This window comes from Ambystoma mexicanum, chromosome 1p (assembly GCF_040938575.1).
Source record: "Ambystoma mexicanum isolate Mex_15411 chromosome 1p, UKY_AmexF1_1, whole genome shotgun sequence".
Classification (NCBI taxonomy): domain Eukaryota; kingdom Metazoa; phylum Chordata; class Amphibia; order Caudata; family Ambystomatidae; genus Ambystoma; species Ambystoma mexicanum.
In genome coordinates this window covers 158116395-158143844 of record NC_090921.1, presented here as the reverse complement: position 1 = coordinate 158143844, position 27450 = coordinate 158116395, and the positions used below count along the sequence as shown (strand labels likewise).

General features: G+C 47.2%; 1 protein-coding gene across 2 annotated transcripts in view; it reads right to left on the bottom strand.

Moving 5' to 3' along the window:
* Positions 1-27450, bottom strand: part of YBX2 (Y-box binding protein 2) — an 889269-nt gene that overhangs the window by 685546 nt on the left and 176273 nt on the right. For both annotated transcript variants that reach the window (XM_069645782.1, XM_069645789.1), the window contains exon 5: positions 10845-11144. In XM_069645782.1, coding sequence (XP_069501883.1) covers positions 10845-11144 — 300 coding nt within the window. The remainder of the gene's footprint in view (positions 1-10844; positions 11145-27450) is intronic.

The following is a 27450-nucleotide window of genomic DNA, read 5'->3' as shown; positions in this document are numbered from 1 at the left end:
CTTCCGCTCACTTATGCAAGTAGTTATATGCACTGTAATGTAGGGGGGAGGATGGTTACTGTGGTGGGAGGGACTCTGGCTGTGTGTTGTATGGGTGGGAACGCGTAGTGGGGAAGTCATGTTGGCACTAAATAGAGGAAGTTGGCTGCTTTGTAGGAAAAACAAATTGGTAAACCCAAGCCTTTCAGCACAGCAGATTTTCAGGATTTTTGCTCATGCGGACAACCTACAGATTTGGGCCTAGGGGGTCCAAGCTGTCAAGGAAAACAGGGAACCCATGCATTTCTGAAAAAGAGGACACCCTCTGACTTGAGCAAATCGGCCCATAATTTGTTACCCACAACCCCCGGCATAGTCCAAAATTTGGCTAAAGAAAAACACAATTTTCACACATTTCACTATTTGTTATAGCGCACATGATTACAACAGTAACTAAGGAACACAAGTATAACTATGATGGACACAATAGTTACAGAATATACTTTATTTGTTTTGGTTTATTAAAGAAAACCTTTACAAAAATAGAAATATGAAAAGGTAGCTACATTAAAACATAAAAACAAGACATCAAAACAAAAAGAAAAAATAAGAAAACCAAGAATTACCACAGGGAACAGGGGTCTAAAACAGTCTTTAAGGTACTATTGACCTTTTAGGTTATGACAGAACTTATTTTTAAGACTTGTACTATAGTTGTTAACAATCTCTTGTCCAGCAATCAATCTGTCCCAAAAAAACTGAGATAAGACTCTCCTCCTTGCCTCCTTGAACACAAATCTTCAGAAAAGCAACAATCTTGTTTTCCAGGTGCCTTCGCAACCCAATTAATAAATGTTTTATTGTTTACTCATTGTTCAGAGTTTTCTTGCCTGGTTTCTTTTTGCCAGTATTTTACCCAGTACGTGCCACATTTAATCTGAGCCTCAGAAAGTTGCTTCTTGCTGATTTATCTGGGAACTTTCGAAGATAGAGGGAGAGAGCCCACCTTTTTTTCCACCTTCAACAAAAGGTTCGCAGGATTGATAGATCTTACACTGGCAATTGTGTCTATCCAGTCCCATGTTTCTAGTGATTTTTTCACTTTACCAGGATTTGACAACCATTTCCAAACTCAGCTCAAGCCTGTTTAATATTCCTTTTATTCTCTTCTCCAAGCCACAAAGGACCTGGGATCTTGAGTTTTTGAGGCGCTCATTTACCTCGTGGAAAAGGGAATCTTTCTTGCCAATGATAATTTCATGAAACAATGAAATTAATTTCCAGTCTGCACGACACCCTAATGAGACTAAGCCCAGTTCAAAGCGCAGGCTCTCAATTGAGGTACAGATTGGCAGAGCCAAGGTTTTTTTTCTAACGTGAACCCTCAAATCTGTTCCAATTTGTGTGCCATAAGAGTGGTTTTGCTTCTAAGCCGTATAATAGAACTGGGACTGCTTTGGCCACATTTAACTTGATTAAAGGTGAAATTGAAAATGTGCAGTATTTTGCATTCAGCTTTTTCATTTGAGCGACAGTCTCCAACATAGCTGTGTTTACTTCGTTGTTTGCAGGGCACGCATAGATCTTATAACCCCGGTAAGTCAGTTCTTCCACGCGGGGGATAGCCTTCCTGTCCAAAAACCAATTTCCACAGCCGATTTTCGTCTTTGGGTGTTTGAAGATCAGGATTTTGAGTTAATTGTAATCCCATTGAGACTGGCGTACTCCCCAAGCTTGTCCAGGAGGCGTTGAAGGCCCACTGCAGACCTAACCAATAATACAATGTCATTAGCGTAGGCCAACCAGTGCAGCCTTCTTCCATTTATCGCTGGACTGGCCAACGCTGCAGAGGACAAAGTTTCCCAAATCTTAGAGAAAAAGGTTAAACAGCGGAGCACCCATACAACCTTGTCTAACCCCTCTAAGGACCTGGATTAGATCAGAAAGATTACCTTTTTCATCCAGCCGCACTCTTAAGGTTGTATTTCTATGCAGCTCAATTAACATTGCTAAAAGGGGATGCGGAATACCCAGCTATATAGTTCTCCAAAGCAAAGATCTGTCCACATGATCAAACGCCTTGGATAAGTCTACCCAAGCCCCATAGAGAGGTAGGTCCGATTTCCCCTTAATCTTTTCACTCACCAAGTTTAGGATTAAGCCATTTAAACTGGTGGACAATCCCTTCCTGAATCCTGTTTGATGGCATGAAAGGATCAGCCTTGACTCCACCCAGTATGTGAGCTCTCTCAAGAGTAGAGCTGCATAAAGAGTTTGCTGTCAATATCAAGGAGGGTGATGGGATGATCGTTTTCTGGACTAAGCTGATCGCCCCCTTTGAAAAATGGAATGACAAGTGCATTCTTCTACGAAGGTGGGAAAGTGCGGGTCTTCAGTATTTCTTGAAATACGATTTAAAATCTCTGCCCATAATTTTGGGTTATTTCCCAGAACCTGGTAGGTTAGCCCGTTTGGCCCTGCGGCTTTACACCGGGAGGACTTGGTTATTAGTTCAAAGATGTCACTTTCATCAAAACGGAGACCAAGGGGGATCCATAGTACAACAAAATTGAGGGGACCCTCGAGATTTAAAATTTTCAGAAAGATATTCCACCCACTTTTCTTCTGTGACTAAATTACACAGAGAGCTGTTAAAACCTGTTTCTAAATGACCCACCACCACCCAGAAGTTCCTAGAGTTATTAGCATTTAACAGACGCAACATTTGTTCACCATCTTCTTGCATTCTTTGGAACCTCTGGTTTCTTGACCAATTTCTGTAAGCTTGTTTTGCTTTTTTTAGCTCATAGAAAAGGATGGACTTAACTGATTTTTTTAAAATTGCGCATATGTTGTCTTTTTTTCTGTTGGGTTTCTTTGTTGAAGATATGGAGATGGTCTTGCTTCGGGACTGGCCCAATCTTGCTTGGTGGATGAATAAACCAGATACATTTCCCGATTTTCTCTGGGTGGAGTTCCTCCTTCCATGCTAAGTTCGAGATTTCTCCCAGTTTTTTGTTTAGGGTTTTCCCTCCTTGCTTATACCTTTGACACTCAGCTTTTCCTTGCAGCCTTCCACTTCTTGCCCCAATTTCATGCTTCTAGAGTTTTGTAGATCTTGAAAGGCAAATTCCAACCTAGAATGATCACTCCCACCTTCATGGTTTATTGACAAACTTGATTGGAGGCAAGACAATTCGGATGAAACAAAGAAAGTCCAAGGTAGATGCTGAATTCCCTCGGCGCCAAGTGGTCTCGATGTTTCCACCTTCCCTAGGCTTCCCCTGTATGCTCTCTAAATCCCATGAGGCCAGGAAGTCTAATCAGTTTTCCTCTTGAGAGTTTACTTCTTTTGTGAAAGCTTACCACAAAGATTACTGGAGCAGTCTGTATTAAAGTCCCCTGCTAAGAGAATGTATATTCCCCCCCCCCCCCGTTTGGTCTTCACCTTAGTTAATATGGCATCCAGTTCCGCAAGAAAATGCTGAAGTGTGGAGGTGGCAGGGTTCCAATAAATGTTAATAATTTCCAATTGTGGTTTGTTAGTTTTCACCTCCATTTTGCAAGTTACAGAATATACAGTACGACATAGGTAAAATAGAGCAATAATTACAGAATATACAATACATTATGCTTACAGAATACTATACACTATTTACAAGAGTGCAGGGTAAGTAAGGAGGATCACAGAAGAAGAGTTTACCGTTGGAAGGGTGGGCCGTGGTTGAGGGCGTCTTGGGCCAGGAGCCACAGCTTGGCTTTACTCTTGAAGGCGTGGAAGGAAGTTCAGCTCCAAGTGGGGGTGGTGGGGGGGGGGGGGTCGAGTTCCAAAGTTTGGCAGCCATGACAGGGAAATTGGCAGCACCCACTGTCGGAAGTTTAAACCTAGGTATAGAGAGGCAGTGCGCTTGGGCTGCTCTGAGGGCGACTGGTGGTGTGTGAGGTAAAACGGTTGGCTATATAGCTGGAGCATGATTGGCCAGACATTTATGCGTGAGGGCCATGGTTTTGAGGGAAACAATGTTAGAGGAAGCCAATGTAGGCTATGTCTAGTGTCCGATATATGCTGGTTCCTAGGAATGTTTAATGCAGCCCTAATGGCATTATTTTGGATGACCTGTAGCTTATTGAGATTACGTTGACTCGTTCCTAAATACAGCATTGCAATAGTCCAATTTGGACAGGACAAGGGTTCTGGCAGGGATGGTGCAACTGGAGGACAGGAAAGGACGGCATGCTGTGATAAGGTTGCACGTGTAGGTAGCTGCTGAGATGATGGCATTAGTTTGTCTAGAAAGAGATTGGGTGGAATCGAGATTAGATGCCTAAAGTTTGCCATCGTTAGAGACTTAAGTGTTGCCATCGATAAAGGATTTGAAAATAGGGTCTAGTTTGCCGAGTCTGCGATGAGAGCCCAGGATGAGAAGCTCTGTCTTATCATTTAGACAGAGCTCATGCTGTGCCATCCACGCCTGGATGACTAGATAAACCTTGTTTAAAACTTTGGTATCAGCTAGGTGTCTCCAGTAATAGGGATGAGTATCTGGGTGTCATCTGTGTAGTTAGTGTCAAGAATATCGAAGAGCAGTTTCGTGAACACGTAAAGTGGGTGAAACGCAAGATCCTTGGAGGACCCCACATGTTCCTGGAGATGGTTCGGCAGCAGCGGAGCGGGAGAAGACCCTCGTAGATCTGTTGGCCATGAAGGATCTAATCCAAGTGGTGGCATTGTCCGAAAAGTGGGCAGCTAATTTAAGGTGCCGACAGAGAATTTGATGGTTCAACAGGTCAAAGGCTGCCGAAAGATCTAATAGTAAAAGGAGGGCTAGCTTTCCATTGTCTTTCAGGGCCTCAATATGGGTTTTCAGGTCGATGAGGGCAGTTTGGACGGAAGCCTAATTGTCTGAGTCCTAGAAGTGTATTGGATTGCAGGTAGTCTTGGATCTGCAGATAAGCCGTACAGTCCAAGATTGAGCAGAAGAGGAACAGCAGATTTGCAGGAACTTTGCTCATGCGGACAACCAACAGATTTGGATCTAGGGTGTCAAAGCCACCAAGGAAAACCGGGAAATCCATGCTTTTCTGAAATGAGGACACCCGTGGGAATCCAGCGGTCTGACTTGCGCGAGTCGCCCTAGATTTTATTACCCACAATCACTTAGACAGGGTCCCCTTCTGTACTAGCAGCAAGACAAATAATTGATCTTATCAAGGTAAAACACCACTGTTCCACGAACATCTAGTGTATAGAGGTTTCGTTCAGCTGAGTTAGTGGGATGTTGAAAGTTGGAAGCAGTGCAATGGACTTGTTTACATGGAACTTGGAAATGAATTTAGGTGCAAAGTGTCGGTGTTCGCGCAAAGTCTTTGTCCTGGTGAATAGTAACACATTGGTCTTGAACTCAGAGGGCCTGCAGTTCACTAGTTCTCCTAATAGAGGTTATAGCCACCATAAAAGCTGCCTTATATAGGTGAGAACCTCAAAACTATCCTTGTGTATTGGCTCAAAAGGAGAGCCCATAAACCTAGTTAGGACATTCAAATCCATTCCAGGAGTTGGGTTAGAAACAGGAGGGTGAAGTCTTCTTACCCCTTACATGAAATTCTTCATTATAGAGACTTTCTACCAGAAAACCTTGCTTTGAGATGTGGTGTAAGCAGAAAGGGAAGCAAGGTGGACCTTTAGTGAGTTAAAAACTAGTACTGTGTCCAAGAGGTGAGTTGGATAAAGGACCATGTGTGTGGGTGTGTAGTCAATGGGGTTGATGTTGCAAGTACTACAAATGCCAAAACGTTTCCAAATATTGGAACAGTGCCCAGTATTAGGTTTTTGTGCCTCTCTAAGAATGTCCATACACCACTGAGGGAGCTGGAGATGCCCGAAATCTATGACCTCAGAAGCCATGATGTCATGTAGTTTTTGAGGGCAAGGGTGCAGGGTGCTCTCCCGATATTGGGACAGCATGTTTTACAGGCAAGGCAGTTTCACCAGAGGGCAAAGGGACATTCTCATGAGAGGCCAGAACCACGGCTGTTGCGCCCACATTGGTGCCCTCGGGATTAGTGTAACTTGTCCCTGGTGCATCTTGTAAATTATCCGGTTGAGCAGAGGAACTGGAGAAAAGCTTAGGCAAATTTCACTGACCATGTGATCGAGAGACCGTCTCACTTGGAATGTCTTTGGGGATACCTGGAGGTGTAGTCTGGGCATGGTGCATTCTCCAGTCTTGCAAAGACGTTGTGTAAAATGTGTACGTGGAAGCACCACACGTGTTCTACGGGTAGCTGCACATCTCTGCTTAGCACATCTACCAGAATATTGTGTTCCCCTGGAACATGTAACAGGAGGAACGTGTTTGAGTGCTCATTTTCAAATGCTCAGACACAGTTGGAAAAAGCCCTGGTGAGTGATTGCCTCCCTGCCTGTTCAAGTAATACATGTCTGTGGTGCCGTCGGTAAGGGTCAGAATGGTATTCCCTTGCAGTTGTGTCCGACAGGCTTTGAATACAACAAGTAGCTCCAACAGGCTGATATGTTTGTTCGCTGATTGTGACCATGTGCCGTCTGGTGTAGACTGTGTGCTCCCCATCCTGACAGGGATGTATCTGTGGTGAGTGGCTTCTACTGCAGGGGTGTTGAAGATATTCCCTTTAGAAGGTTCTCCTTCAACCACCACTGCAGAGACAGAACAAGGGCTGTCGAGGCAACCACTAGATCGTCCCACTGACTGCTTGCTTCACACCATTGGCTAGAGAGCCACTCCTGCATAGGACGCATGCACAGACGGGTGTGTGGAACCAGGAAAATGCAGGATGCCATAATTCCCAACCACCTCATCGCTTTCCGTACGGTTATCCGACTACCTGAAACATTTTTGGACCCCCTCGTTGGAGGGGACGACGAGCCAGTCTTCAGTTCGAATTAGGGCCCCCAGAAATGGTTTGACTTTGATGGGAACAAGACTACTTTTTGATGGAGAACCCCAGGTTGAAAAAGGTCTATAAACTTGGGTGTTCTCTAGGCACCCTTGATGTGTGTCTCAGTTATGAGCCAGTTGTCTACATAAAGGTACACCAGAACAGACCGTCTCCTCGGTTAAGCTGCCGCCACTGCCAGTATCTTGGTAAACATCCTTGGGGCTGAGGTAATGCTGAGAGAACTTTGAACGGATAGTGAGTGTTCTCTATCGTGAACCTTAGTTAGTTACTTCCTGTGTGCTAGCAACATCGATATATGGAAGTATGCATCTTTCATGTCCAAGCTGGCCATGTAATTCCTTGCTTCAAGCAAGCGAATTACCTCTTGCAGAGTTGTCATCTTGAACTTTTGAGGCTTGACATACTTGTTCCCAGGGCACAGGTCTAATACAGGGCGCATGGTTAGATCCTTTTTGGGTACAAGGCGTATATTGAAAAAGAAACCTCATTTAGCTGATCGGGGACAAGTTTGATTGCTCCTTTTTGCAGCAGAGTCTCCACTTTGAGAAGGATGATGAGATAATCTGGAGACAGTCTTCTGTTCTTTGGCGGGTATCAAGGCGGATGAAGAAACTCTATACAATAACCATCGCCTACAGTCTCGAGCACCTACTGGTCTGAGGGTATCCCCTCCCATGCGGGGGTGAAGCATGTGAACCGTCCTACTAGAGCGGCATGGGAGGAGTCTGAATCAGATTCATTAGCTTGCAAGGGCAGAGGAGCCTTTGCCTGCTGCTTTTCTTTCCCTTGCTTTCGCATGCCGAAATACGTGCCGTTGAGGGCTTTGATAAGTGCCAGATGTTCCTTGGCTATAATACCAGGATGAGCTACCTGTACCATAGGCACACAGTGGTGGAGGGAAACGATTGCCTGTGAAAGGACTGGCATCTATTGAACACCCTGGGCCTCATTACAAGTTTTCTGGCCCGGCAAACTAAGAGTTCTGCTCGTGGGTGCCTTCCCGCTCCCCCCAGGTGTGACCTGGCGGGAATACCAGCAGCCGCAAGCAGAGCATGTCGGATACACCGGCACCATTCACGAATGGTGCCGGTGCATCCGACCTCCCCATTGAGCCCTATGGGGTTCGAATGGGGAGCATTTAATTCCGCCGCCCGCAAATGGGCAATTACCGGGTCCAGCAGGGCCGTAATGACCCGGCAATTGCCCATTCACGGGTGTCAGAATATTTTGCAAGTTTGGCAGCAGCCTGCCGGTTTTACCGGCAAATCTACCACCAAACCTGTAATGAGGCCCCGTGTTGCTAATGCAGCCTGCTAGAGATCTGATTAAGAGATTATAACGTCTCATGCTCTTTCTTTGCAGTCTCAAGTGAGTCGTCCACCGCTTTGCCAAAGTGCCGAATCCTCAATAGATTTGTTGATGTGCGAGGCCTGTGTCTCTGGTTTAAACACAGAATTTTTAAGCCATGCATGGCATTTTAAAAGAGTACCCTCAGACACACTAACCAGGGGTTCCACATTGTCCAGCGTGTTTAAGAAGTTCTGTGAGACCTGATGTCCTTCATGCACAATTGCAAGTAGTTGCAACTTGTTCTTTCAGTCACATTTGTGCAGACCCTCTAGTACCATGTTCCATTCGGCATCACTGAAGCTAGCAAGGAGAGTGGCATTAGCAATACAGGTAATTGTAGGCCACTTAAGTGAATCTTTTGCACAAGGCATAGTTTCTTGCAGTCATTATCAGGGTGAGAGGCAGTCGAAGACCGGAGCACTCCTGCATGTTTTCTAGTCGTGCTAATTACCAGGGAGTCCAGGACGGAATTACCCCCAGATATAAAGTGGATCAGACGACGTGGGGGCAAAACATCTTTGACACGTGTATTCACCGCCCAAGTAAAGGAGTGAGCAAACAAGTAGGAAGGAAAATGCTTTTTAATGGCGTTAAGAAGCGGGATAGCCTAGCTGACTGGAAGTTTTTCCTTGAGGATGTCCTCTACGAAGTAAGTCAGGAACCACCTCCTAAGTGGCAATCTTAAAATGGTCTGCTGCTTTCTAAAGAATAGTATTGAAAAGCATTTCATCAATAGGGGAAGCGCCCCTGGGTTGGGATACAGCAGAGGCATCCAAAAAGACAATCAGTCTCTGCCTCATAAGCAGGGGTAGTAGGCCAATTCCCCCAGGTCATCTGTAGGAATCCAAGCATATGGGTGGTGAGAGATAGGGTCTTGGGAGCCATCATCACAATTCGACAGACATCGGCCTCATCATACGGATCATCCTGAAAAATGTTTGAGTGATTAGGCAATTTTAGTCCACGAGGAGCTTTGTGCGCCACAGGGGAGTGAAGCCTAGGAGAATTAGAGGGCCTAGGTAGGGCCTTCTAAGGAATGGGACCGTTTAAGAATTTGAGAACCCAATAAATTCAAATACTTTCTCCATGCAGTGTTGAAACCCTTCTCTAGACCAGGAATTGAATGTTTTGGAACTGGAAAAGCTAACTCGGAAGGCGCTCGGTCTCTGGGATCTTGTAGGGACTGACAAAGGAGAGGAAGCCTGTGTATACCCAAGGGAACAGATGGAGTCGTGAGGTCTAGAACCATGAGAAGGGGCCTTAGAATTCTCCATAATTTTGAGTTTATTAATGAAGCGTGTTTCTACACAACAGAAAAATGTGTCGAAACATTAGGAGAGGCACCCTGTGTAACACAAGATGTGGGGCCATTTACCAACCGCAGAGGAGCAGCAGTTCCTGCACCCTTAGGTTCACCAGGCTCTGTCAAACCTTTCAATAGCCTTGTCGGTCCCGAAGGCTTTTTCAACGTTTCTAAAGGATGCTGAGGGGTTGTGTGCTTATTCTTGGGAAGCATGTGCCCTTGTCGCCAGAGTAGGATTTCCCCATAGCAATTGCGTTTGGCATGCCTAGTGGGGCTGGAGACGGGAATGTGGGAGTCGCCCGACTCCACAATTTCTTGGATCTCTGATACAGAGCTAGGGCTGCTACAGGAATCTTCGTCTGAGGCAATGGTGCCGGTGGGAGAATGACTGGCTGCACAGCATAGGCCGCCAACCGCTTTGTGTGCCTTTCTTTAAGCGTCTTGGGCCTAACGAGTCAACAGGCCTTGCAACGCTGCTAATCATGGTCACAAGGTAGACCATTATTACACTCCCTATAAGTGCCTTTCCATGGAAACGTTCGGTTACAGGAAGGACAACTTTCAAATGAAGTCATCTCCATTGTAAAGTGGAAAAGGAGCAGCCAGACCAGTAAAAGTAGAGGAGAGAAAGGAAAGAAAAGGCATTCTCTAAAGAGGTTTTGAGAAAACGGGCCCCCACTCTCCCTACTGTAAGGCCGAAGCCTGAATGCAAAGGCTGATGACAGCCGTTGAGATGTAGTTTTCACACAAAGATTCACAGAACGGCAAACGGAATAGTCAAAGAAGTCGATGGATGCGCCAAAGATGCAAACCGCAATAAATCTCGTCAATACGCGCTCTGCATGAAAGTGACCAATAAGAATGGCAGAAAAAGAAAAACAATCTGAGGACCTAGACGCACAACGGATTTTGAGTACACTACACGTCACGTTAGGGATAGTGTTACAGACACGCCTAGGTCAACATCCATTTTCGATCTTCGAAAAAAGATCGAATACTCTGCGATTACCACTAGATGTCAGACTATTTGCACATGTGATTCTAAGCAGATTTACAAGCATCAGAAAAATGATTATGCATGCGCTGTAAATACACAATGTCAGATGCTGAATGATTATAAAATGCATCTTCCTGTGCCATTATGTAGTGTTTACGTACTAGGTGTTGTAATGAATTACAAACGTGGACATGATTTATACCATTGTAGCAGTCATATCACAGTAATAACAGTTTAGTCCTTCCAGAAACAACCTTGAATGATAAGTAGTCTTACCTCCGATGATGCCGGTTGTTGCGGTTGCCTGTTTTGTGGGCGTGGACACCGCACAAACCGACGGCGGTAGAAGAATGGTGGTGGACGTCTCCGCTGGGGTCTCTGCTGCTGAGGCGAGGAGTCTTCAGTACGCTCACCCTCACTGACCTGCTCGGAAGGGGCCCCTTCCCCGCCAGACTCCCCCTGCTGGTCCAATCTGGGCTGGAAAAATCTGCGACGAAAGCGGCGACGATTTGGTGCATATCTGCTACCCTTGACTGGCACGCCACCAGGCCCAGTCACATTTGCTGCCTCTGCACCCTGTAACGAGAGCCATGATATAGGGGACATTAAAATGTGCATATTTTCCAGTGTAGTCTACTTTAGATTTTGAAAAGAAACCTCAACATCTCCATCTAAATGTTCTGGTTTGCTCACTCATGGGTAAACTGAAAATTAGGTTAAGCAAGTTAACGGCACATCACACAAAACATCAAGATCGCTTAAAACTACACCAGCATGAAAGGAAAACTAGGTAAGCCTCAATCACTGCCAACTGCTTCACAATCCTGCAAAAGCAATCTACTTATTTCTGTGCTGATAGGGCTCAAAATGTAGCAGCCATTACTTTATACCCCTCGGATCTGCAAATGACAGTATGTGCCAACAGGAGCACTGGATAAGTCACTTTTTGGGCCTGCCTTTCCATTAGCTTTTAGGGCAACTACTATTTCAGCATTCTGATATGGCATGGAAATATGCTTGCAGTTGGAAATGGAGCACATGGGTTTAAACAGATGCTCAATATGAGCATGGATTGAATGCCACGAGAGACCTTGACCACCTTTAAAGATACAAAAACAGAACTGACATCACAAAAGGAGGTAAAAAGACTGCTTTGGAAGAAATATTTTGCTCTTGTTCAGCCAAAACAAGTCGGACCTCAATCAGGGATCAAGATTAAGTTAACTACCTTTAACTTTAGTTTTTCTTCATAAATTAGATACGTTTGTAAAGTTGGAGGAAATTGTAGCATCTGCATCACTTTGCACTCCAACCTGCAGTGCATGGGCCTTAAGCACAACCACAGGAGGCAATCTCAGATTGTGGCAGTGCATAATCATGCTTCACTCGAGAGCAGCGATTGGCAGGTTGTTCTAGGACAGATGCATAAATGGAAAACAGTAGCTTCAGGTAAGAACATTCTTCAAGGTTCTCCATCATAGATGTGCACACAAGCGAGTTGCAGGTGCCCAGCTCAGAAGAGGATACATGATGAAAATGAGTTCTGTTCATCTGAATGGAAGCATCACAGGAGATTCTGAGTATATAATAGGTACATGAGGGGTACATGGTTGTCTGCAATCAGTGATTGGCAAATTTTGCTTGAAGAGTAGAATTATTTTTCTGAAGTTTAAGAGTGTGGGGGTAGGCTGAGAATGTGCTGTTCCAACAGGGGCTTAACAGGAAAATGCTGGTTTAGTTTCTTCGCATTTCTTCTAGTGTGGCAGTTACCTTCCCAATTCAGATACAATGGGATTGAGATTTTCAGTTTTGAATGTGGGTGCTGGGGTAGGCAAGGAGCCAATGATCATCTTTGTGTATGGTGAGGTTATTCAGGTACTCAAGACTGGCACATCCCCTTTCAAAACTTGCTGGTAAGGGCTGCTCTTGCAGCATGCTGGAAATGTGTTCAAAAGATACTGCATAAAATCAGAATGTAGAATTTGAAAAATTACCTTCACGGTGATTTAGTTTCTCTATAAGGCCAGGCTCTCCCTCCGTCGCAACTGGTTGGGAACGCCTGCATCCGCAGGCGGGGCAGAAAAGCTGTCTGTTAAAGATAGCTGTACTTTAAGAGTTGGGGAAGGGCCTACGTCACGCGCGCGTCCCTCCATGTGCTGGGCCCACACCTTAGCCTCACGTCATCAACGTTCCACACCCATCATTTCCTGTGGTTCCGCTGATGGCGGTAGAATTTAAGAATGTTATTTGGCATTTATGTAGCGCTCTATATATCATTGGTAGGACGTGTGCAGCTAGGCCAGTTTGTCATGGGATATAGCTGCGTTTAATTAGAATGATGAGGTGTTCATGGGGTAATTTTCGTATGCGAACAGCTAAGCCGAATTGATTGAGGGGTTTCGCTGTACTCTAATGGTTGTAAGGATAGGGAAGGAGTGCGTTTGTGTGGAGTTACTGTCTAAGGAGAATATTACGCATTTCAGGCATGCAGTTGCTTAATAGCGAATTAATACGCGTATTCAGTGAGGACATTGTTTGGGATATCATTGAGCATTAGTCAATGGGTTGCTAAGGTTGTCGCTTCAGATTGTCGTGGTTGGTGTTACGGAAAGAGCCACGTTTTTAGAGCTTTGCTGAACGTCATAGTCTTGGGTGTGTTGAATATGAGGGGGAAGCGAGTTCCACAGAGTTGGGGACAGGGTGAAGAATGCAGATCCTCCGATCCTGACCGAGTTAGAGGTTGGAATCACTAGAAGGAAGGCAGTGCTTGATCTTAGGGTGCGGGATGGGAGATCTGGTTTGATCTTTTCTTTAAGGTATAATGGGGTGGTCTTGTGCACTGCTCGGTGAAGTATGTATAGGGTCTTGAAAGTGTCCCTTCGTCTGACTGGGAGCCAGTGGAGGGTTTGGAGAGCTGGTGAGATGTCGTCTGACACCGGGCAAGGAGCAGTTTTGCAGCAGCTTTTTGGGCTCTTTGGAGTTTGAGTTGGTATGCCGGGGCTCCCACATTTAGGGAGTTGGCATAGTCCAGTCTCGAAATTACAATAGACATAACTGCGGCAAGTCTGTTCAGGTAGGAAAGGTAGGGAAAAATGTCTGAGAAGTTTGAGGTGGTAGTGACAGCATTTCGACACGTTGATCTGATGGGAGAGGGTCAGGTCTGAGTCCATAGTGCAGCCTAGGTTTTTCACTATAGGCGGGTGAAGGGGAGGTGGGTCGAAGGACGGGGGCCACTGAAGCGGATGTGGTAGAAGGGCAGTATTGTTGCACACCATAATTTCAGTTTTAGCAGGGTTCAAAAGGAGGTGGTTTATTGTCATCCAACAATCAATATCGCAGAGACAGGCTTCAAGGCTGGTAAAGGGATTGGTGCCCGACTTGTGAATCCTTAGGATAATTTGGGTATCGTCAGCGTAGTTGTAACAGGAGATGTTGTGCAAGCAGATGATTCCTGGTAGAGTGGTCATATAGAAGTTGAACAGGAGAGCAGACAGGCATATTGCATGGGGTACTCCAGTGTGGACCGAGCGAGCAGTTGAGACATAAGGGAGAGGAGGGTTATTGTTTCCTGTTGCAGAGGAAGGAGGCGATCCTTTGAGAGCAGTACAACGGATTCCTAGGGAGTGAAGGCGGTCAAGAAGAAGGATTGAGTGGTTAACCGTTTCAAAGGCTGCAGAGATATCTAGGAGAATCAATGCTGTGCAGCCTTCAGAGTCTGCAGAGACATCGAGATCATCCCAGATCGATATCAGAGTGGGTTCAGTTGCATGTTGCCGTCTGAAGCCCGATTGAGCAGGGTCAAGGAGGCAGTTGGATTCTACAAAGGAGTTGAGCTGGGAGTATGCAGTCCTGTCAATTCGTTTTTGCGAGAGATTGGTCTGTAATTCTTGGGATAAAAGGATGCCTTTCTTAGAAGTGTCTTGACATGCCCTATTTTGAAGGCATCAAGGAAGATGCCAGAGGCGAGGGATTCATTTAGAATGGCTCTTGCATGTTCTCCTGGGCAGGTAGATAAGAATATTTCTTTCAGGACAGAGGCTGGGCAGGGGTCGAGGGGCAAACCGGAGGGTTTGCTAGCTGATAGTAGGTCAAGGAACTAATCTCTGCGAGGGGGAGGCATGGGGGGGTGGGTATGGTGCGGGGAGGCGAAGGATCGGGTTGGAGAGGGGGTATATCAAGAGGATATCCATCCTGGGGAGGTCAGTGCAGTACCTAGAGGTTGATTAACTAGCAACAGTAGATGTATAGGCCCAAGATGTACAATCTGCGTCTAGATTCTGGTCACCAGGGCTGAGGGAGAGGGCCAAAGAGGGTAGAAGCAGGGAGCTCCAAGTGAGCGGCAGAGGCAACTAAATCACAGAAATATCACAATGTGTCTAGAAGTGCAACAATCGCAGTGGGCACTTTCTAGAAGCAGATTAAGCCAAGAGGAGCAATTCCAAGTGAGCAGCGCAAGCAAATAGATTATAGTACTATCTAAGGGGGCACCCTCCAGATGCGAATCAAGCTACCGGGAACAATTTCTAAGTCACTTTCTAGGTGAGAAAGAATGCAGGAAGAGCAAACTTCCAAGTGTGTGGAACAAGTAAATCACAGTAATATCTCGGAAGGCACTTCTAGATGGGAATGAGGCTAACAGGAATGATTTCCAAGTCTGTGGGACAGGCAGAGTGAAACGGTAACAACTCAGGTAGAATGAAACAGTAATATCATAGAGGGCACTTTCTAGATGCAAATCAATCCTGCACAAGCAAATTCTAGGTGAGTAGCCTAGGCAGGTAAATCACTTACAGAAATATCAGTGTGTACTTTCCAGAAGTGAAAGTGTTGCAAGAACGGCATCTAAGTGAGCGGCACAGGCAAATAACTTAACAGTCCTACCATAGTAGTCACTTTCTAGATATGAATCAATGCAGTGAGCGTATTTAAGTCAGTCTGTACAGTTCCCCAAGGTGTGACGTAGGCTAGCATTTACAGTGCTTGATAGTTTGTAAAGTGGTAGGAATTCCAGGGTAGAGTGATTGCTCTACCCACAACCTAGCCACACCTACCTTGGTAGTTGCTGCTGGTTGACTGATGGCCACTGGCCTCCCCGGATGACACCTGCAGACACCATCAGGAGCCGCCTCTGCAGGAGCCACCCTTTGCCTTGGGCCCTTAGCTGCAGGGGAAGTTATGACCTAGATGGAGCACCAATCAGGGACAGTGGGCGGGCTGGGAGGTGGTCAGGAAAAGGGAAATGGAAGCGAGCTGGGGAGGGAGTGGCGAGGGTGCGCAACAGGGCTGGGGCCTGTTAATTTAAGCAAAAAATAAATCACAGGGGTAGAGGCCCGGAAGGGTCTTTTTGCTAAACACTCACTTGATTTCAAAAAGCATACTGTGTACTGTACATATATGCATACTGTAGGGGATGGGTATTGTGAAGGAGGGAGAGTCTGGACTAAGATCCTGAATCACCATGAAGGTAATTTTTAATTTCTGTCATCCTGGCTATCCCTCCTTCCCAACTGATTGGAATAAGAAGCCTTTGAATACGCAAGGGAGGAGGCGACAGCATGAACGGGAAGTTGGAGAACCTTTTGGCAGAAGATTGCATCATTTCTAGAAGATGTGTCCATAGCCCAGAGCATAGTGCTTGCAAAAGGCAAGCGGGTAGCCCAGATGGCTTCTTTACAGAGGTCTACAATAGGAACATGCCTGGCAAGGGCTACAGATGCTGCATTGGCTATAGTAGAATGAGCCCGAAGTCTCTGCAGAGTTCAGAGCCATTTCATGTCGTAAGCCTTGGAGATGCAGGAGACAACACATCTAGCAATGGAAGCTTTAGCTGCCTTATTGCCAGGAGAAGGACCCCCGTGAGTAATGAAGAGCTGGTCTGCTTTCCTAAACGATTTGGTCCTTTCAAGATAGAATTTTAAAGTTCTTACAACATCTACATTATGCAATTTTTTTGTCGGCCTAAGTGTGCGGTCTAGGAAGAAAAACAGGAAGACATATTTCCTGGTTTAAGTCAGAGACCACCTTGGGTAGAAAGGAGGGGACTGTACGTAAAACAACTTTGTCCTCATGTAACACTATATATGTTTCCTTTGAGAGCCTTGAGCTCACTAATCCTTCTAGCCGTAAATAATGGCTACTAAAAAAGCAGTTTTCCAAGTTAGAAATTCCAATTCGCATGAAGCCATCGGTTCAAATGGTTTTTGCATTAGGGCCGATAAGATCACGTTGAGATCCCACTGAGGCGGAGTTTCGCAAATCGGGGGATGTAAACATAAAAGTCCCACGAAGAGCCGTGTAATGGCCTTGTTGGATAGAGACTTGTGTTCTATATTCAGGTAAGCACCGATAGCAGATAAGTAATGTTTGCACGTGTCTACTTTGACACCAGTGGAAACTAGTTAAGATATGAAGGACATGCCAACAATAGCGGCCTTTAGAGGGTTAAGGTCTTGTTCCAAGGCCCAGTGACGGAAACAATCATTTGCTGCGATATTGCTTCTTAGTCTAAGCTTTTCTGGAGGCTGATATAATGGCTATGTTTTGCTATGACAAGTGGGAGAAGGCTAGTTTTTCAGGAACCAAGCATTCATGTTGAGCAATTGAGTGGAGGGATGAAGGGCCTGCCCTCTCTGTTGAGTCAAAAGAATGACAGAAAGATCTAATAGGGCCATCCCCGCTAAGCTCAGAAGGCCTGGAAACCAGATCTGGCAAGGCCAGAACGGGGCTATTAGAATCATTGTCAGATTGTGTGACATTTAGAATTTGAGCAATATTTTGGGAATCAATGGGAGAGGTGGGAACGCATAAAATGTTAGATTCGAACAATCCAGATGTAGAGCATCTCCCAGGGATAGAAGACCCTAACCTTGCCTTGATGCAAACTGGGGACATATTGAGTTGGGCTGTTTGGCAAAGGTTGTTGTGACCTTAGGTAGGGACAACAGGTTAAAAGGATACTCAGGATGCCAGGAGAGATCTTCAAGTAGGTTTAATCAGATTACATCAGGAGATTACATAAGTCAGTTACAGGATACAGGGAAGCCCACTGGCTCCCACCGGCCAGGCTACATCATTCTCAACTGTCCTACGTGGAATCTCATCCCACAGCATCCCACTCAGCCACACCTCAAACATTCTATTTGTGACCTCATACTTCAAGCCCTTGGCATACATACAGGAAGGAAGACAAAGCAGATAACTAAACAGCCTAATAGGAAAGAGGATACCAATCCTAACACCTCTTCCTTACTTAAGACAACCAATCCTAACGGGTCTACTGATGGATGGCCCCACTTCTGAAATACCATGCGCGCTACTGATCGTTTCAGCTCCAACTCGTGCAGACTAACCAGATTAGTTTGTCTGCAAGGATGTTCTCCCCCTCGAGATGGGACGCCAACAAGAAAAGTATTTAGAATGGCCCAACACCACATTTATTCTGCTAGGAGACAAAGGGGGCAGGAGCGAATCCCCCCCCCCTTGCTTGTTGATATAAAACATTGCAGTGGTATTGTCCGTTACAATTTTTACCACCTTTCCTTGAAGTGAGGGAAGAAATGACTAGAGCGAAAAATATGGTTTAGTTCCAGGACATGTGCAGTCCTTTTCCTGAGAGGACCAAAGACCATGAGAGCTGTTAGCTGAGTAGAAGCCCGCCAAAAGACTGAACAAAGAAGGCAAACCTGGTTTGCCGTGCAAAGTAAAACACAAGGACTTTAACAAAAAGAAATGGCAAATAAACCCGACCGGACCCAAAAGAAAAAGTATTTGGTCAAGCGGGTTTAAGTTTGAGGCTAATATAATAGCCTAAAACAATACCACGTTTATCTAATATAATCGCGGTAGAAACGTTAGGGTAGATACCACTGCCACCAGCCAAGTCTAAATGTTCAGAGCGAAACAATGCTCTAGGAGGTACAGATAAAAAGGGGTACGAGTAACCCTTTCCAGTACTCCATGTAAAATGGGGTGTACTGCATCTGTGGTTAAATGACTAAGTAAAGTTAATGGAATCTTTACCCTTTTCTGGGGGTCTGTAGTCAGCCCCAGAAATGGAGTCGATGGGAAGTATAAAAGGCAACCCTGTGTCACTGCACTGAAGGTGCAGTGTAACACAAAAGAAGGGGGCTACTGAAGTGGTGTACTCCAGAATTCACAATCACAAAAACAGGTAAAAGACACATGGCAAAACATGGGTAAGAGTGGGGGAAAGCTCACACTCTTACCAAGTGAAAGAAAATAAACTCCAGAAGCCCAGCAAAGCTGCTGGAGGACTCACTAGGTGAGGGAAATTAGGGAGAATTCTCGTTTATGGCTAACACCTGCTAGGCCACCGGAGGGATCTGCAGACATTTTTGCTGAAATTCCAGGGTATGTGTGGGCGAGAGCATCCAGCACCCATCTGTCGGTGATCTTCCACTCGCTGACGAAACTGGCCATACGGCTGTCCACCGGGGTACATGAGTGGGAGCCCAGACGTCCAGGCCGGTTCAGTCCTGCTTCGGCGCATGCGTCCCACCTTGGGCGTGACTATGGCACTGGCCACCTCCACAGAAAGCCTTTAAATGGCCTCTGTAGGTCTCCTGGGTTGTGGATTGGGAGGGTTGACTGTACGACGAAGAACCTCCATCAAAACCCTTCAGTGATCTGCCGACTTTCCGCCAGAGGTTAGAAAGGACAGATGGTGCTGCTGAAGTGCCCAGGGCACAAGCCCTCTGTGTCAGTCTTGATGGCCTGAAAAGACTTTACTGTCTTGCCGAAGGGCATGCCCAGTACTATCATCTAGACCTCATGGCAAAGTTGGTGGCCTTCAGCCAGCCTTGACATAAGCCTGGCTCGGCGATGTCCTGGGTCACCATAATGACATGGTGCAACACCACCTCCCCTTCCTGGAGGAGGGAGATCTCCTCTACCAGTTTGTCATCGGGCAGGAAGTCCAGAATCAGGGCCAGTTTGTGCCAGAGTTCTATCATACTTGCCAGAATCGCTAGTGCGATGGCCACCCTGATGTGGAGTAGATGATCCTTCTTCCCATTGAGGCCAACTTCTTTCCCTTGCTGTTCGGACGGAAGACGAGGGGTTTGTAGATCTCTTCCTCGCAGCCGCCGATACCACAGAGACCGGCGCTGGTTGTGACAGTCAGCACCTGGGTGCGGACTCCGGCACCCAGTATTTTTTCTCAAGCCTATCCTGCTTGGCTGGTGCCAGGTTCTTCATCAGGTCCAGGCCCTCCTCCCAAATGTGGTCCAGGAGGGGTACCGCCATGGTTTTCTTCCTCTTTGCCTCATGCCTCTGGTAGAGGAAACCCTTCTATTTGGTCCTTTCGAGTGTCAGTTGGAAGAGCTCGGATGCTCTGGCGACCAAGGCATGAAACAACCCCACCTCGTCCGGAGGGGACATCACGGCTGCGGCGAGCCGCCTGTCATGATGTTCTTCCAGTGTCCATTCCTGTGTCCTGGACCCTCAGAAGGGAGGTGCGGATGTTGAAGGCGGTGCTGGGTGACACTTCCTCTTTTTCCTGGAGGTTGATCTGGGGCCACCAGGGTCAAGGGCATCCTCTTCTGAATTTCCCACACCAATGTGTGCAGGGTTGAGTGTATGTCCAACAATACATATCGTGGAGCTGGCTTAGCCGGCCTACAAGGCTGTCGCCGTATCTGCCGTCGCCGTTCGCATTTCAGTCGTCCCCACATCCTCATGTATCATGTATATGGAGACCTGGTCTTCCTCGTCAGAGGAAGATACCCGAGTTCCTTTAAGTGCAACACTTAACGAGGACTCCTCACCCCCACTGCCCTTTTTTTGCATCCTGAGGGGTCAGATTCGGGCTTTGCTCAGGCATCCTCTTTTCCAGTGTCCTCTCCACGGCCCCGGTCGAGGGCTCCCGCCTCGGGCGCAGGACACTCTGGGCGTAGCCAGGGCTACCTTGACCGGGTCAGCCTCTTTGGCCTTCGATAGAGCGGCTGCTACCATCTCGATCGTCGACATTCTGCACCGCCTGAGCCTTCTTAGGCAGGTTGGTCGCCTTCTCTTGCTTCTCCCGCAACTTAGCCGGGTTGGCAGACTTCCTCCTTGAGGAGCTGAAGCGATACTGGAGATTGAGAGATGGTGAGGTTGAACATGCCCTGGCCATTGTGGGACCCTCTTTCGCGGCGACCCCAATGGAAACTACTCGCGGTGCTTGGCCTCGTCTTGGGCCACCACGAATGGGGCACCTTCAAAAAGGACTTCGAAGCCAGATCCTCGGACGAGCCAGTCCTGGGTGAGGCATGCCGAAGCTTCAGGCACAGGGTAAAGGCCTTGGTGCTGAGCCACACAACCAGTCTTCTGTGACTATCTTTCATGGTTATCTTGCTGAACCAGAGGCAGATCTCGCAATCTCCTTCTCGGTTGTCCGGGTGGAGACACTAGAGGCACTGAAGGCATTTGTCCTCTACAAACATGTTCTGCAGTCCACAACTGGAACAGAGCTTGAAAAGGGAGCTTCCCTCTTTCTGCTCTTCTGACATGGTCCGGAGTAGGCCAGATGGCCTTTTGGAACTTTCAACGAACACTCGACGATCCTTGCCCTTAAGGGGCACCGAAATTCACCGAAACTGTTCCTCGCTTGTCGGCCAATGTAGAGAAAGAGCACACTGGCTCGGTCAGACAAAAATAGGACTTTCTCAAAAAACAGAATAGCTCTGAGTGAAACTCGAGGACTCCCAACCCCTGAACCTGCAGTAAAAATCTGAACATGTCTGCCAGAGGAGGGGCTTAGGAAGAGGGAGTCATTGGCTGGGGGCAGTATGACCCAGAGTGCAGTGATTGGTTTAGAGTGGAAAGAGTAAAAGTGATGGTGAAACTTTCTTTTACAGAGGGATCCCGGCCTGACAGGGAATATTCATGAGCATGTGAATCCATGGAAAATAAATCCCGCCAGAACGGTAGCAGTGTTAACCTGCCTAAATTGTAAGGTAGAGGTGGTGTAGGACTTACTTTGTGTCTCCCATGCTTTATTTTTGTCAAGCACTGGAGAAGGGTCTTTACCCTTTGTGTGAAGGCAAGCTGCAACTACTGCCGATTGAGCTGGAAGATTACCCATGAGTATGAAGGGCTCGTCCTTAGACACCTTGTATTAGTAATCTAGGGACTTTGAGATGTGTGGATCGGAATAAGTGTTTCCCCAAAGAGCTAGAGCTTGTTCTAGAACGGACAATTCCATGGGAAGAGGAACTTGTGACTGTTGGGATGGCAGTTTCCCAAAAACAGCAGCCGTTTCAGGCTTGTGCTTTGAAGTCATGCAGGCACTAGCAATCCTTACAGTTAACTTGTCATGGAACATCTTAAATGGGGACTGAGTGGTGTCGTCCTCTGAATCTGAGTCAGTGTCCTTTGACATTTTCTGTTTTTTGTCAAGAGGAGCCGAGTCCTCGTTGTCCACTGGTACCCTGACAGGCGACATTTTGTCCTTGATGCGGTTCGCCATTTGGGAAGGACTAGGTAGAGGGTCTTCTAGTCTGACACGAGAAGTAGAAGAGTTGCCCTACTAGGCAGTTGCCTAGGATTATAAAACACCACAGGTCTAGGCACCTGAAAGTTGGTTAAAACCAGCTGGGGTCCAAGTTGTGTTGGTACCAGAGAAGGTTGACCCAAATGGTCATCAAAAAGGGGAGAAAATTGAGGCAAAATGTGAGGCGACTTGAGCTCACAGGATTGCTGAAAAAAAAGTTCTGGTGGAACTATAATGAATTTTGAAGCATCAAAGTGAGTAGAACTAGCCTTCTGACACTCTGGTAGTAGAGAGTAAAACTGTTTCGGTACCAAAGTACCAGACGTTTGGCAGGCGGAAGCAGGCTGCGCTTTGTCCGGTACAGGGGAATCAGAGTGGACCGAATGAAGCCTGGAGGCGCAGGCCTTTTTGCATGTACCTTGCCTGTCCAGTGCCTTGAGGCAATAGAGGGTTTTCAATGTACCATTAATTTGTCGGGAGTAAATGACTTCTGGTATCGGGTGGATCTTCTGAGACCCTTTCCCACGTGGAGGTACTAACACTTTCCCACGTGGAGGTACTTTCAGGTGGATAGGCGGGGGGTTTCCCCCTGAACAGTCCCCTGAAGACTCCGGAACGGAGGAAGCAGTCTTCCCTTGGATACAGACGGCCGAAACTAGTACCTCATCTGAAGGTACAGTGCCCCCCCCCCTTACCGATGCCGGCCTTCCTCCTGTTCCCAACAAAGTCTTTGGTCACCTTGGTTACCAGTCCCAGCTCTGACATGGAGAGAAGACAAGTGCGCAGAGACCTCAGGTGAATTCCACAGCAGAAGATGCAGGTACTCACCGGGTGACGTATACCCAGACAGCGGACACAGGCATGGTGGGGATCGGCTGCAGAAAAAAATGCTTCCTGCAACGGATGCATTGCCAAAAAGGGGGTACAAGCTCAGCAAAAATTCTGACCCACCCAGTAGGGGGAAAAACAAACGGTGTGAAACGTTGGTGACGTGAGGGTAAGGTGTGGGCCCGGCGTGCTGAGGGACGCACGCGTGACGTAGGCCCTTCACCTTCCAAAACTATCTTTTACAGCCAGCTTTTCTGTTCCCAACCAGCTGGGAAGGAGGGAGAGCCAGGACGACCAAAATGTATGTACTGGGTTTCATATAGCAAAAGCCCTGCTGCGATTGCAGTGCTGTACAGCAAGGCGGTTTCAGTAATGGGGTACACTTGAAACAGGAATTGAGAGGGTTACAGATGTGGGATAAAGTTTATGGAGGAAAAGGGCTAACCACTCTTGACTCACTTGTGTGGATCCATGGCTATGCTACTGAAGCTTTAAAAATTGAATTTAGCCCCTGGAGTTTTCCCAATACAAGTCTGCTACATTGAATCCTGCAAATGACTTTTTATCACACTGCCATTTTGTGTCTCAGATTTTTCCGAATTGTACGTTTGCTACTTTGAACATTGCCATTCTCCCACTCCGGCATTTTGCTTCTTGGAGTTTCCAAATGTAATCGCATTGAATCCCACCCATGTAATTGTGTCACTTGCACTCTGCCTCTTGGTAATTTTCCCGATGTAAATTTGCCATGACTAATCTCGCCACTAATTTTGCCGCCATTTGTCATTTCGCCACTTGGACTTACCCAAATGTAAATTTGCCACTGATTCTCATCACAGCAGCTGGATGCCAACTCTGAATCCGGTCACAGTGATGCTCACCCAACAAGGATTTGGCCATTGGACTACTCTACCAGACTGAATTATTGCCCATGTGAGACCCTGAACTCTTCTGTAACCATATTTATCCTGAACCTAGTACTCAATATAAGATTTGGAAGTGGGAGTTTATTACCTATTCTTTTTAGTTGGGAGTACAATGATTTTGTAGGGAGTAAGAATGTAAGTCCAATTCCTCAATAAGTATTTTATAAGCGGATAAAAATGTTTCAACTGAAAAACAAATGTTTTTGCAATAGATTTTTCTTTGCACCTAGTTATTCATGCACTGTAAAGATACAGGTTTACTTCTTCCAATCGGGCAGTTAAAATAGAGGTTTCTTCCTGTGGTACTATGTGCACTACTTGGCCAAAAATATCCATGGAGGTGAAAGCATGGGCTCAAGATTCTACATGTCTTTTGCCTATTTTTTGTTGGGAGTATTATTACTCCATATTTTTATTTTTGGGGAGTATTTGCCAATGTATAGTGAGTAAAAGTGGGCGATACATCAGTTATCTGTTGGGCTGCTAGTACTGCAGGGTCTGGGATCCTGCCTTGGTCTCAATCTTCACCACCTACGATCCCAAACTCTAACCCTCCCACTAAGTGAGTACCTCCACTTTCACAGCCGCTCACCAACAGCTCCAAAATGAGGTTTCAAGTGGTGCACCAGAAGAACAAGTTACTTTCTTACCTGGTAACGTTCTTTCGGTGGGATGTTCCGACGACATATTACACATCTATAACAGGTAATCACCACAGCTGTGCCGCTTTGTAAAATTTTTGGCGTCTGCTTCCTGCGTCGATGACGTTGATATGCTGTCCTCGAGGGCCTCCGTCGAGCCGACATCACCGGATGTTATAAGTAGGGCGCACAACGCCAGTAGCCTCAGTTGTCGTTTTTTCCCCCAGAACGTGTGGCACCAATCTTCTGGCAGAATGACTACAGAAAGCCTTGCGGAAACGAAAGCTGCAATCACATAAGAAATTCTGTAGAGGGGCAGGTAGGGAGGGAACGATGTGGAATACATCTTCGGAACATCCCATCGAAAGAATGTTACCAGGTAAGAAAGTAACTTGTTCTTCGAAGGGATTGGTTCTTCCGACGTATTCCATCTCTAGGACAGACTCCCAAAGCAGTACCAAAGTAAGGAGGTGGGAAAAGAATTTAGAATTTTAGAATGCCCAATTAAATTGCAGAATAGAGGACCGCCTTGCCAAAGGGAAATCTTGCCCATGGATCGAATCCAGGGAGTAGTGTTTTACAAAAGCATGGACAGAGGCCCGTGTGGCTGCGTCACAAATGTTACTACTGAGCTCTGTAGGGCAGTAGAGGCAGCCACACCCCTAGTAGAATGGGCTGGTAAGCCTACCGGAGGGTGCTTACCCGCCAAGCAGTAACATTCAGAAATTGTCAAGATAATCCATCTAGACAGTCTGTTAAGTTACGGCTTGTCCGAAACGCCTTCCAGCATATCCTACAAAGAGCCGATCGTCCACTCCGACCTGGGAAATGCGTGAGATGTAGAAACTTAAAGCTCTCCTAGGATCCAAACTTTGGCGCCTCTCCTGTTCCTTACCAGGATGCGGAGGAGGATAGAACGCCGGAAGAATGACCTGGCGCAAGTGAAATCTCGACGCAACTTTCGGAAGAAAAGGACGAACCCTAAGGACAACCCTGTCTTTATGGAAAACCTGTGAAGGGTGGCTTAACGGAAAGTGCCTGCAACTAACTCACTCTGCGAGCGGAAGTAACTGCAACTAAAAATACAGGTCAAGGTCAACAGTCTCAAAGGGCAAGAATGTAAAGGCTGAAACGAAGCTCCCATGAAGAATTTTAGGACCAGGTTCAAATCCCAACCGGGCACCTGGAAAGGAGATGGTGGGAACACTTTAGTGAGCCCTTTCAGAAACTGAGAAATCAAAAGAATTAAAATAAGAACACTCCTCAGACGAGCGCTTTAATGGTACCCACTTGCAGGCCCTTGTGGGCTAACAAAAGCAAAAAAGAACCACAGGAATGGCACATGAAAAAGGATCCACATTCTTAACCCTGCACCAGTCGCAAAACTTTCTCCAACTGCAAAGGGACTTTGTTGCAGGCCTTCTGGCCGAAAGCAACACCTCCATCACGTCTTCAGGGAGGACCCAATCCTTATATCTCAACCTTTCAGAAGCCAAGCATGAAGGTTGAGGGACTGACCTCTGGATGGAGAACCTGACCCCCCCCTCCCATGAGAACAGATCGTCTCGGTAGGGAAGATGACGTGGAGGGCAGATGGACATGTCGAGAAGGTCCGGGTACCACGTTCTCCTGGCCCATGCCGGAGCAATGAGGATCATTCAGGAACCGAACCTCCGTAACCTCTGCAGCACTTGCGGAATGACGGACTGGTGGAAATGCGTACAGCAGTGGGAAGGACCACTCCACCACAAACACGTCCCCTAAGGCTCCTTTTGGAGGAAATTCCCGCAAGCAGAATCTTTTGCACTTCCGGTTGACACTGGTGGCGAAGAGATCCACTTGTGGGGTCCCCCAAAGAGCGAAGATCTCCAAGAGAATCTCCTGAGCCAGCTCCCACTCGTGAGAGACCGTGCTCTGCCTGCTCAGAGTGTCCGCCGCCGTGTTTTCGTCTCCGGCCAGATGAACTGCCGAGATCGAAATTTCCTGCTGGATGGCCCAGAACCAGAGCTGCACCGCCTCTCTGCACAGAGGGAGACTTCCCCCCCCTTTTTGTTGAGGGAGTGAATAGCCACTGTATTGTCCGTCAGAATCAGGACAGTCTTCCCCCCCGCACAGACGGCAGAAAAGCCTTCAGGGCTAGCCTGACGGCCCTCGGCTCCAACAGATTGATCTGGAGTCTGGACTCCGACAGAGACCAACGACCGTTGACTGTCAACTCGTTGGCATGAGCTCCCCATCCCGTGATGGATGCGTGCGTCATGATCGTCACCTCCGGCCAGGGTAGCCAAAATGGAGCCCTTTCATCAGATTGCCTTCGACGGCCCACCACAGAAGAGCCTGGGCGACTGAGGGCGGCACCTGAACGGGATCCGACATCCTGCCGGAGGATTGCGACCACTGCATCTTGAGAGCCCACTGCAGAGATCTCATCCGCAGCCTGGCCTCTGGCACCAGGCAAATGCAGGATACCATGAGGCCGAGCAACCTCGAACTCCGGGAGACTCTGGGCATGTTGAAACTTATTCACCATCTGCAGAATGTGATGAGCCCTCACCTGGGGAGGACAACAACCGATGTACTGGGGCCTGCTGGATAGGTGTCAAGTGGGACTTCAAGTTGAGGGAGAAGCCCAGCCTGTGAAGGGAGTGGCAGGTGACTGACAGATGATCCAGGACTTGCTCGGGAGAGCGCGCCCTGATCAACGAATCGTCCAGGTAGGGGTAGACGTGAATCCCCCACCCCTTTCCTGAGATACGCTGCCACCACCACCATGAGCTTGGTGAAGGACCCTCGGGCGGAGGTCAATCCGAACGGCAGGACCCAAAACTGAAAATGTGAGTCGCCAACCGCAAAACTCAGGTACTTCTGGTGCTTGGGATGAATCGGCACATGAAACTAAGAGTCCTTGAGGTCTAGAGACACCAACCAGTCCTGAAGTTGAAGGGCCTGGAGGACAAGAGAGTAACCATCTTGAACTTGTCCTTCCTGAGGAGCTT